General features: G+C 42.4%; 1 protein-coding gene and 1 long non-coding RNA gene across 3 annotated transcripts in view; one reads left to right on the forward strand and one right to left on the reverse strand.

The window, feature by feature from the left end:
* Positions 1-12,451, forward strand: part of ERBB2 (erb-b2 receptor tyrosine kinase 2) — a 121,288-nt gene that overhangs the window by 92,880 nt on the left and 15,957 nt on the right. The window contains exons 7-15 of one of the 2 annotated variants that reach the window (XM_077252355.1): positions 2,918-3,059; positions 3,880-3,993; positions 5,785-5,911; positions 8,596-8,666; positions 10,851-10,941; positions 11,326-11,525; positions 11,739-11,871; positions 11,988-12,078; positions 12,169-12,326. In XM_077252355.1, the coding sequence (XP_077108470.1) occupies positions 2,918-3,059; positions 3,880-3,993; positions 5,785-5,911; positions 8,596-8,666; positions 10,851-10,941; positions 11,326-11,525; positions 11,739-11,871; positions 11,988-12,078; positions 12,169-12,326 (1,127 nt within the window). Of the gene's footprint in view, positions 1-2,917; positions 3,060-3,879; positions 3,994-5,784; positions 5,912-8,595; positions 8,667-10,850; positions 10,942-11,325; positions 11,526-11,738; positions 11,872-11,987; positions 12,327-12,451 lie in introns of both variants that reach the window. The other variant, XM_077252354.1, reaches the window with a different exon arrangement.
* Positions 1,594-9,256, reverse strand: LOC143765558 (uncharacterized). Its single transcript, XR_013213418.1, has 4 exons — positions 8,977-9,256; positions 2,086-2,329; positions 1,806-1,928; positions 1,594-1,662 (listed from the first exon to the last, which is right to left on the reverse strand). It is a non-coding gene; the product is annotated as an uncharacterized LOC143765558 (long non-coding RNA).

Below are 12,451 nucleotides of genomic sequence, written 5' to 3' on the forward strand. Positions count from 1 at the left end.
TATATAGATATATACATATGAGACATACAGAGAAAGAGGGCTGTCCCATTATAAACTTAATACGGCAAAGCAAACGCTGGCGATTTAGCCCAAATATCTAGAGACGAGATGGTGAAACGAATACCAAAAAACAATAGATTGATCGTTTTTAACAGTACTACCATTGAAGGCATACACAAGATCTATTATTCAAAGGTGGACAATTCCAGCCAGATAGACCAAGTATTGCACATGAAAATGAAGGAACACTCACTGTAAAAAACAATATACCACCTGTAACCAAGTAGCATAAAGCCCACAGTGCGTGTTAAGACCTGAATGGTAAAAAAGTGGTGTATAAGTACCATCCAGGGTACATGCTTGAACCTGGCATATATAAAACATCCAATAATGCTCTGCATGACCAAGACCTGTGTGACCAGCACTTGGCCAAAAAATATATATATACCACCAGAGACAAAATGCCCTGATATGTGGTGCTCGAATTGTATGGATAAAATATAGGTAAGTACCCATGATCAATGAGAAGTGTTACAGATGTCTCACTACTACCAGTTTATTATAGAAATGTGCGAAAGTGAAAGAGCCCTCGCCCTCCCTAAACATCTAAAGCGCTCAACACCCCCGCCAATATTTCGTCCATAAGCCCGAAAAAGTTGTTGCAGGCATAAACAGCGAATCCCAATAAGATATAAATACTCTAACTCTATAAAAAGTAAATAAAGTCAATAGCGGAGCCTAACGTGTCCTAGTGATGTCCATATAGGCACGCAATTGAAACCTAACTCAATCCTAACCATTTGGGGATAAGAAGGGAATGAATTACAGCTGTTTATAGAAGCCCGTAAAAAGCAAGTCCTCATTAAGTCCCAAAGGTGTCACACAATTTAATTTGTAGATCCACTTGGATTCTCGCCTCAGGAGCTCCGAAGAAATGTCCCCGCCTCTGATGTTAGTCCGAATCCCTTCCAGTCCCATTATTTTAGTTCCCTTCCACTGGGCACTGTGCATCTCCAAATAGTGTGCCGCAACCGAAGTGAGGGTCTTTCCCTTGGTCCTGTCGCTTGGCGCTGTAGTAATGGTGGAAAAATGTTGTTGAATGCGTTTCCTAAGTTCCTGAGTGGTTTGTCCAACATATACTTTAGGACATGGACATATCAAAGCGTAAACCAGGTTTCGTGATTTGCAGTTGAAATACATTCTGATCGGTACCTGTGAAAGTGGAGATGGCAAAGACATTAGTTCATTACCGGCAGTAAAGGGACAAATATTGCATCCACCACAAGGGAAAGTACCCATCAGTCTTGCCCCTCTATTCAGTTGTTTAACTGGTCGCTGAAAGTGACTGTGACTGAGACAGTCCCTGAAGTTCCTTGCCCTTCGTGAGATTAAATTGGGCTGGGTAGAAAGAAAGGGTTGTAGTTTGGACTCCCCCAAGAGGATCCCCCAATATTTTGACAATACTCCGCGGATGTCTTCCCACTGGTTGTTAAAGGATGTGACGATACCCAGGGGTCTATCACGTGTCCTGACTTGTGGTTGCAAAAGATCTTCCCTTCTCCTGTCCCTAGCTGATACAAAAGCCTCTGTAATTACCTTCCGAGGGTAGCCCCTTTCACGAAATCTTGACGTGAGTTCTCGAGATTCTCTGAGGAAGTCCACCTGTTGGGAACAATTTCTCTTAATCCTATAGAATTGACCCTTGGGAATTCCCTTCTTCAGGTGCTGGGGATGGAAGCTGGCAAAATGTAATAAACTATTAGTTGCCGTCGGCTTCCGATATAAGGTGGTCACAACCCTGGTACCTTGTAGGGAGAGCTTAAGGTCCAAGAATTCAATCTCCGTCTGTGACAATTGTGACGTGAGGTGAATATTCCAGGGATTGTCGTTCAGTGTTCTCACAAAATCTTGGCACTCAGCCTGGGTGCCTGTCCAAAAGAATAGCACATCGTCAATATAGCGTACCCACTTGACGATGTGTTTAGAGAACTCGTCAAGATGGTACACCTTAGTAGCCTCCCACCAACCTAAAAACAGGTTGGCGTAAGCCGGGGCACACCGAGCCCCCATGGCAGTCCCCCTTACCTGTCTATAAAAGACTCGGTCAAAGATGAAATAATTCTTGTCCAATATGAACAGTAGGAGGTCCAGTAAAAAAGAATCATGTCCTCTGTCCCCAGAAGTGTTGAGATCCAAAAAGTACGAAACCGCCCGTATTCCAAGCTGATGTCCTATACAAGTGTAGAGTGACTCTACGTCCAGAGTAACCAACCAAGTGTGAGGAGGAACCACCAGATCTTGAAGCAACACAATCAACGACGTAGAATCTCTAATAAAAGAATCAAGAGAAGGTGGATCATATTTATCATCTTTAGGCATTTAGGACAATATTGGATCATTCAGAGATCCACAATGAACTTGTGGAGTGAGTTTGCTGCACTGAAAATAAAGGGGACGAATAATATTGCACGCCCCACTTTTCAGTTTTTGAATTTCCACAAAAATTTTAAATAACCAAAAAATTTCATACAACTTCATAATTGTGTTCCACTTGTTGATTCTTCACCAAAAATTTACATTTGGTATCTTTATGTTTGAAGTATGATATGTGGGAAAATGTTGAAAAGTTCCAGGGAGCTGAATAATTTCGCAAGGCACTGTACATTCAAGTTTTTTTTGCGGATGGCCTGTCATTAATGACACTTCTTCTGCTTAGCCTGGGGTGAACTGTAGTCACTGTATGTTTAGTTTAATTTATGTGTCTTGATAAATGACACTTTGCAATCTGAACATCACCTTATTAATATTTCATTGACGATATTGTTGCAAGAGGTCCACATTACATAAACTTTCTGTGTCTTTAATTTGTTTGTTTTTTTACATGCAGGTGACCTAAATATTATTTTTTTTCCTACAGGCATGTCTTAATTTTAATAACAGTGGCATTTGTGAGCTGCACTGTCCTCATCCTACTATATATAATACACAGACCTTCCAAACGATACCCAACCCCAACGCAAGATACACCTTTGGAGCAACTTGTGTCATCAAATGTCCTTGTAAGATGGCTTATTTGGTTCTTACTATCATAGAATCATAGAATGTTAGAGTTGGAAGGGACCTCCAGGGTCATCGTGTCCATCCCCCTGCTCAATGCTGGATTCACTAACCAGATGTCTGCCCAGCCTCATAGAATTATAGATTTTTGGGGAAAGTATCAGCAGTACCTCTACTATACAGCTTTATATTCCCATTTGTAAATTGTGTTACAATATATGAGCTCATAAATATCTGAGAAAAAAACATCTTGGTAATTATCATAGCTCCTATTGGGACTTTTCCATAATAAAAATGTATATTAACTACGTAGTGACCAGGTCAAATTTTTCAAATCTGACCAATGTCACTTCATGTGGAAATAACTCTGTACACATTATGTTTTATGATAATGGTAAATTTAGGTTGATATGTTTTGCGTTTATTTATAAAACTGTCAGAAATTTTCCCCAAATTTCTAAAAATTAACAATTTTTAAACTTTGAATGAGTGTCACGTTAATCCAGATTAAAGAGGGAGCCCCCACATTCTGGTAACCCTTTAGATGCTGTAGTCACCATTGACAGCAGCATCTAAGGGGTTACACGTCCATGGTCGGTGCCAACACCGATTATGACTGATGCAGCAGGGTGTTAGCTGTAGTGTAAGCCGACAGCTGCTGCATTTTCACCATTCGGGAAAGGCGGTTCTCTTATATCTCAGGTCAGTTTTAAGTCATAATGGTGGTCACTGAGGGGTTAATATACAAAGCAACATAAAATTGCAGGTAGATTTTGGGGCATATGCTACAACATAACGTATTCCTTCACTTTTGTTACTTAGACAACTACTTGGCCACAGACGTTGGTTCTTGCACTCTTTTTTGCCCACAAGAAACTGAAGAAACCAAAGTAGGAGATGTGCAGAAGTGTGAAAAATGTGACAAGTGTGCGAAAGGTGATTAACGTGTTTTCTTCTAAAATTCAGAACTAAGTCCTGACGGACATTGCTGTATTATGGGTTTGTGGTGCATGGTACAGTGCTACATTGTATCTCTTTGTGCTTTTGATTGTTAAAGGGGTTGTACCAAACATATACATTTTCCCTCTCAATAGAATAAGGGACCATTTATTGAGAGCTGAGAGTCTGACCTCTGGGACACTCACTGACCCCGAGGAGAGCGCTCTGCAGAGCACATTTTCTCCATTCATTCTGTGTGAGACTGCAAGAGATAACCGAGTCCTACTTTTTGGCAGTTTGCTACTTCCCCGTAGCGAATGAGTGAAGAAAAGGTGCACATGGTTCATCTCTGCTCTGCCGGGGTCTTTGGGGGTCCCAGCAGTCAGACTCCCAGCGATAAATAACTTATCAATAGGAAATAACATATGCTTGATATTACCTCTTTTGAGGGAAAAAATGGTTTTCAAATACATCTGTAGCAAAAAATAAATAAATAATAATTTGTAGAATTTGGTGTCCTTGCACATCCCATGTGCATAAACTCTTACAATGATCTACTATTATACCTATCCAGAACTTTGTAGCTCATGTTTTACTAATTATATTCCATGCCAATATTTATGCAAACATAAAATGGTATGAATATGAATCACGGATTCCACAAAAAAAGTCAAAGTAACGTACCAATAACAAATAAACTGGCACTTCCAAATCAGAAAACTGGTGTGTACAGGTGCGAACTGGGAGTAGCCATCTCTATACATAACAAACAAATAAAGTTGCACTCTGTAGTACTAAAGCGTGTAAATATGAAATGTAAATTGCATTACTGCTCTAGATAATAAGAAAAAATGGAGATACTTAGCACATAATTTGGCCGATACATGTATGCCCATCAACCAACGACAAGGCGATCTCCAGCTTGCTGAGAACCTACGTGTCTAGTGTGAATACCTCTCTTAGGCTGAAGCCTCCATTTATGGGTAGGTAGGATCCCACTGCAATTAAAACCACCACAGGCTGGAGAGCGGAGTGTTCAGTCAGAGAGCTAATATTGTTATTTGTATTTTAGCCCCCTGACCGCGCACTCCAGCCTGTGGCAGTTTTAATTGCAGCGGGATCCTACCTACCCGTAAGAGAGGTATTTACACTAGACACGTAGGTTCCCAGCTAACCGGAGACCGCCTTGTCGTTGGATGCTGGGCATACATGTATTGGCCATATTATGTGCTAAGTATCTCCATTTTATCTTATTGTCTAGAGCAGTAATGCTATTCATATTTCATATTTACATGCTTTAGCACCACAGAGTGCAACTTTGTTTGTTAAAGTAAGGTACCATGCTGTGGTATTTTGTCTGGCAAAATGACGACATTTTCAGTCAACTGGGTTTTTTGGGCACCACTAATGTCCATGTAGCAGATCCGGCAAAGCCATTAATTTTATTATACTCTAATGGAACTAAGAAACGTAGATGTGAAAGCCTGTACAAATACTCGGGACGTCAAAGCTAAGTAGAGTCACTAGTCTGTACTCATGTAAATATGGCTGACCCAGGATGTGGATTAGGTTAATATACTTGAAGGGGATTTCCTCCAATAGTATCTAGAATCTTATACCATCTTATTCCTACATGGCAGATGCCAGCAACGATGGGAGTCCAGTAACTGCAAATGCTTTGAATGTGTGGACATTGCCTCCTCTCCATCAGATAGACTTGTCATAAAAGCTTTAATAAGAAACATTTCTTAGATGTTCACCATGTTATCTTACTCGGTTATCCTTCAGTTTGCTATGGACTTGGAATGGACTTCTTGAAGACAGCACATGCCATTAATTCTACTAATATCCAGCATTTTCGAGGATGCAAGAAAATAGTTGGGAACCTAGTTTTCCTTTCTGAATCCTTCCAGAGGTTTGTGAAAGCCTTTCTGATGACACATATAATTAGGGATACATGTATATGATGGGGGATACCAAACTATAGAAGGGCTAGGTTCCATAGATGTAAGGTTCACATGATGTAATAATGGTGAAGCTACTAGCAGTTACTTGTTATCTACACTTCATGGGAAGTCTATACACTCTTTACATTTTGGTTCTAAAACTTGGGTTACAGTGAACAGGCATCCTTATGTAGATAGGTTGAAGTGTAGCCAATAAACAGGGCCGTATTTAGAGTTTCTGTTGCCCTAGGTACTTTTGGCGCTGCCTCCCCCATTGGTGAGTATGGCACTATCGGCAGTGACTTTGGCAAGAATTGCTGTTGTGAAAATAGCCTTTTGCAGCAGATCGGGCAGTTTTTTCGCATCTGCCGCGTAACGGATCACTTACAGCAACACTGCGTTTGGCTTCATTCATTCCCTATGGGATTTGCGGCACTTGCTGTGATCTGGCAAATGCGGTACCATACCTCCCAACTCTTGAAGGGAAAGAGGCATAGCGGCAAATTTTAGGCCACGCCTCTGACCACACCCATTTCACAACTAGTCACACCTATAGCCAAGTCCCAACCACACCCATTTAGCACTGCTGATCACACTGTTTCATATACAATAATTATAACCCCCCAAAAAATATGGCCACACAATGCTCCATACTGTATAATGACCCCTCATGATGTTCAAAACTGTATAATGGCCCCACATGATGCTCAATACTGTATAATTGCCACACATGATGCTCAATACTGTATAATGACCACAGTGCTCCATACTGTATAATGACCGTACATGATGCTCAATACTGTATAATGGCCACACATGATGATCCATACTGTATAATGGCCACACAGTGCTCCATACTGTATAATGACCCCACATGATGCTCAATACTGTATAATTGCCACACATGATGCTCAATACTGTATAATGGCCACACACGATGCTCCATACTGTATGACCACACAGTGCTCCATACTGTATAATGACCGTACATGATGCTCAACACTGTATAATAGCCACACATGATGCTACATACTGTATAATGACCACACATGATGCTCCATACTGTATAATGGCCACACATGATGCGCCATACTGTATAATGGCCACACAGTGCTCCATACTGTATAATGACCACACATGATGCTCCATACTGTATAATGACCCCACATGATGTTCAATACTGTATAATGGCCCCACATGATGCTCCATACTTTATAAGGGCCACATATGATGCTACATGCATACTGTATAATGGCCCCCCCTCCCATCCTGTATGCGTGGCTCATCTCCCCCTCCCTGTATGCATGGGTGGCTCAGGCTCATCTCCCATCCCCCCCTGTATGCGTGGCTCATCTCCCCCTCCCTCCCTTTATGCATGGGTGGCTCTGGCTCATCTCCCATCCCCCCCCTGTATGCATGGCTCATCTCCCCCTCCCTGTATGCATGGGTGGCTCTGGCTCATCTCCCATCCCCCCCTGTATGCGTGGCTCATCTCCCCCTCCCTGGCTGTATGCGTGGCTCATCCCCCCCCTCCCTCCCTGTATGCATGGGTGGCTGGCTCATCTCCCATCCCCCCCCCCCCCATGCGTGGCTCATCTCCCCCTCCCTCTGTATGCATGGGTGCGGGCGGCTCAGACTCGTCATCTCCCATCCGCCCCCCCAATGCGTGGCTCATCGGCTGCCCCGCCGCCCCCCATCCACGGTCCTGCTTCATCCTCCCCGGCTCCCCCCGTCCTCCCTGGTTGACGGCTGTCATCATCATACTCACCTCACACCGCGCAGAAGAACAGAATCCCGGCCGGCTCCACCTCTGTCCCGACTCCCAGCGGCGGCGCAGCACCCTCGTCCTGTGTGAGCGCCGCGGTCAGGTGGTACCGCTCATTAAGTTCATGGATATGCATGCATATTCATGAACCTTAATCAGCGGTACCATGTGACCGCTCAAACAGGACGAGGCGAGGGCGTGCAGTCACTGAGAGCAGACCAGGCATCGCTGGAGCAGGTGAGGTGAGTATGATTGTATCATGATGTCTTCAAGGGGGCAAGGAGGCAGCGGCGGGCGGGCGGGGGGGGGGGGGGTGGGGGTGACCCCGGCCGGCCCGGACTCTATTAAAAAAAAACAACACATACCTGCTCAGGTGCCGCCCCCCCCGCGTTGCCCCGCCCTAGGCACGTGCCCTCAAGTGCCTAGTGGCAAATACGGCCCTGCCGATAAATTAGACTACATAAGTTGTATATGGCAACCATGGTGGCTCAACAATCATTTCTGGGTCTCGTATATGTTCTGAAGGAGAAATCTCAGCATGTTACGTTAGTAAAGTACCAAACAGTCTTGTACATAGATGCTCATAAAATCTCTAGAGTATCTTATACAATAAAATGGAACAGGACTCTATGATGCTTAACAATATTGGTTACTTAGGATGATGTATATTAGCCTGGGGCTCAGTCCTCCTTATGTAGCCTTCTTTGCAGTTTCCACCAGATTTAATGATATATTCCAAAAGTTCCCCACTGTAAGTTGTTGGAGATGACATTGACATTGGGGTTCTGGGGTAATTTTGCTATGCAATCATAGCCCTGATTTCGATTTTGAAGATCTGTCCAGTAAGTTAATGCCTGTTTCAATTAATGTAGTGCATTGATTTTACAGGGGTTCAGATAACAGTACCCTTCTGACTGTGGAAGACTTGGATGTGTTCAGATCCCTTGAAGAAATTACAGGTACCTGATTTTAATGTCTTCAAAACGAATCTGTCATTAGGACAGCATTAAGTAATGAAAGAAACCCTGATTAAATTGTAGGGTCACTTTTTCATGGAGTACTCTTCATGAAAATATACTAACAATGCTACCAATAGTGTGGAGAGTGTAATAAGGGTCTTACATTAACAAATCATCATCCAATTTAGAAAATATACTTTTTTGATATATATTAAAAATTCCCTACAAATCCCTGAGTATAGTGACACACATATGTGGAGCATTTTCATTAAACCACATAGAAAACCAGGTATAACGGTAGTGTTGGTACCACTGTGCCGTGGACTGAGGAGAGCCTCGATGGGTGTAACTAGGTGAACATCTGACTCTTCACTAGAGCCCCTGATGGTGGGGTTAGACTTGGCTCCAGAGGGACAGCAGGTGCTACAGCAGGACTGACCTCCGGCGCACGGCAGTTGACCACCAACGAACGGACAAGAAGGGAAGGCTCAGCTGGCACAGGCAGGCACCCAGGAGCGGTTGGTGCAGGCGGGCTCAGTTAGTAGATAGGCAGGCACTGGCAGTTGCAGACAGGTACGGCTGGTATACAGATGGGCACAGACAGGTGCAGGCAAGCATGGCTGGTATACAGACTGGCACAAGCAGGTACGGCTGATATACAGGCAAGTGCAGGAAGGTACGGCTGGTATACAGGTTGGCACAGACAGCCTTAAGTAATAAGTGTCAGAGTGAGTTGTAGGGTAAGGGTATGTCACACGTTGGGGATTTGGCTGCGGATCTGCAGCAGTTTTCCATGCAGTGTACAGTACCATGTAAACCTATGGAAAACCAAATCCGCTGTGCACATGCTGTGGAAAATACTGTGCAGAAACGCAGCGGTTTATTTTCCGCAGCATGTCAATTCTTTGTGCAGATTCCGCAGCGTTTTACACCTGCTCCATAATAGGAATCCGCAGGTGTAAAACCGCAGGTGGAATCTGCACAAAATCTGCAGAAAATCTGCAGAAAACCCACAGGTCATTTTACCTGCGGATCCTGCAGAAACTGCACAGAAAAATCCGCAATGAAATCCGCAACGTGTGCACATACCCTAAAACATCTAGGGAAAGCATTGAGGCCTATTCCCTCTTCCCTATTTGCCCCCCCTCCTCCATGACTCATTTAGTCAAAATTATGAAATATGTAATTGTTGTTATGATCAGGCATTTTTCATGAATTCTCCTTTTTAATAGTTATCAACAAAGTGTATTTTTTTTAATTGGACGAGGATTTGTTTATGTTCAATACTCTTCATAAAATCCTTGTTTATTAGCTACAGTGGCAGCCGAATTCTCCTATTCATGAGCGGTAAGCGAACCAGTGAGGTACAACCAATATAGGAAGGACTCAAGCTCCCGGTACAGCTAATAAAAAATTATTTTACAAAAGTACTGCAAGGAAAAAATAATTGATGGAATAATGGAATCAGGATCCTGTCACTACTTTTCAGAGCCCTCGTGTAGGGGTGAAAAAACCTGGTGACTTAGTTCAAGTGAAGAGAAATCTTAATGATTCAGAATACAAGATATATTGGACAATTGTAGCTTACAACTTTGTAGGAACAGTTTGCAGAAGGCCTTTTTTGTTCTAGCATGGCTGTGCCCCAGTGCACAAAGCCAGGTCTGTAACAGCATGGTTGGCTGACCTAATTGAATTCTTAGGGATGAACTAAAATGGAGATCGCAAGCCAGATCCTTTCATCCAACATCAGTGTCAGACTTCACAAATGTTGTTCTATGTAACCTAGCCAAAAATTCCCACATGTACCTCCAAAATCTTTTACAAAGTAAGCCAAGAAGCGTTGAAGCTGTTATAGGTGCAAAGGGTCCAACTCCATATTAATATCCATGCAGATACAATGGGAGCTCTTAAAAGCTTTTCAAGGCGTAATGGGGAGGTAACCCAATAATTTTGTCCATATAGTATATATATATCATTAGTTAGTGTATGTCCTACGATAAACCCTCCAAAAATTAAGGGAAACTGTAGCTTAAACTTTTCAAATAAATATGATAAATATTTGCATGAATTGAACAAGATTTGATTCACAGTAATCATTTCACTCATTGTTTCTATTACGTGTGATAAGCTGTAGCCATCGGATGTTGTAAAGCTTTTCCTCCATTCCACTTCTTTGTGCTGCAGGATATATATACATCGACACATGGTCTGATGCACTGGATAGTCTACAAGTGTTTGAGAACTTACGAGTAATTTGGGGAAGGCTCCAATATAAGTAAGTACATTACATTGACTTCTTAATAAAGGTGTGTTTGACGAGGGGAACCAGCTTACTTTGGACAATCACCATCTTTCTAAAAGCTTATGTGAACCACTTCTCCTGTTGAAAGCACCACAGGTTTGACAAGGAAGGTGGAGGAGAACTAGTTTGAGGGTCAGATGTTCTTTAGGTTCTATATGGTTTGAGGAAGGAGGACAAATAAATGTGGGTTGCCCTGTTCCAAGATTAATTTGTGGAGGGAAAGCAAGATGAATGGGGTTGGTATTTTGATTTATACTTAGGATGTTGGCAGTATTTTTATTTATGCTATGGGTCGAACTCCCTCTATGTGTATATGCTAATGTTCTTGTTAGTAATAAGATTCGTATTTCATTGCAGCGGAGCATATTCCCTGGTCATCCGCAATCTTTCCATCTCATCTCTTGGACTGCGCTCCTTGAAAGTGATCAGCAGTGGACTTGTTCTGATTGAGGGGAACTCTAAGCTATGCTTTTTAGAGACTGTCCCATGGTCAGACCTTTTTAGGAATTCAAGACAGATAATTCTGATGACTGGAAACAAACCACAGCCTACATGTGGTAAGTCTTTTTACAGCCAAGAGGATCACTCATTCATTGAAGGGGACATAATACTATTATGGTGCTCATGGAACCTATGTGGCTTCATACCACTGATGGGAGTGCAGTCAACAAACCCTATCTAGTACAGTTTTTCTGGCCTTGAGTTTCACATGTCCTTAAAAATTTCGTAGACCTTGATGTGTTGATGTAGTATTTCTTTGTACTTTCCAGAGGAAGATGGACATGTATGTTTTCATCTATGTGCCAATGGTGTGTGCTGGGGTAGTGAAGCATCCCAGTGTATCCAATGTGATGGCCTGCTACGTGGCCTTGACTGTGTGGAGTCTTGCAATGTTGAGGAGGGGTAAGTGTTGTTAATCGAAATTACACTGAATCATATATATATACATATATATATATATATATATATATATATATATATATATATATATTAATTATACAAATTGTTTATCTCTGCAGGGAGCCAAGAGAAATGATCAATGGCAGCCGATGCATAGCATGTCACACAGAATGTATGCCGCAAAATGGATCTAATACATGTTTTGGCCCAGTAAGTGCATCCAATTCTATTTATCACCAAGTTTTTCAGCATAGAGACATTATTAGACATTTTAACTTAAACTATGACATTTTCTTTCAGGAAGCTGATCAGTGTGTGGAATGTGCACATTACAAGGATGGAGCCACTTGTGTTAACCAATGTCCAAGTGGGAAAAAAGTTGACTCCTTTGTGCCCATTTGGAAGTATGCAGATAAAGACGGCATCTGCCAGCTGTGTCCTGTTAACTGCTCCCATGCGTAAGTGTTTGTCTACATTCACAAATACCACAAAAAACTATTAATTCCTATTTGCATTTCACAAATTTTCCTTTGCCCCAGTTTTGATATATCTCCCACAAGGTCACTTTTGTTACTATGACTTC

Source organism: Ranitomeya variabilis, chromosome 4 (assembly GCF_051348905.1).
Source record: "Ranitomeya variabilis isolate aRanVar5 chromosome 4, aRanVar5.hap1, whole genome shotgun sequence".
Lineage (NCBI taxonomy): Eukaryota > Metazoa > Chordata > Amphibia > Anura > Dendrobatidae > Ranitomeya > Ranitomeya variabilis.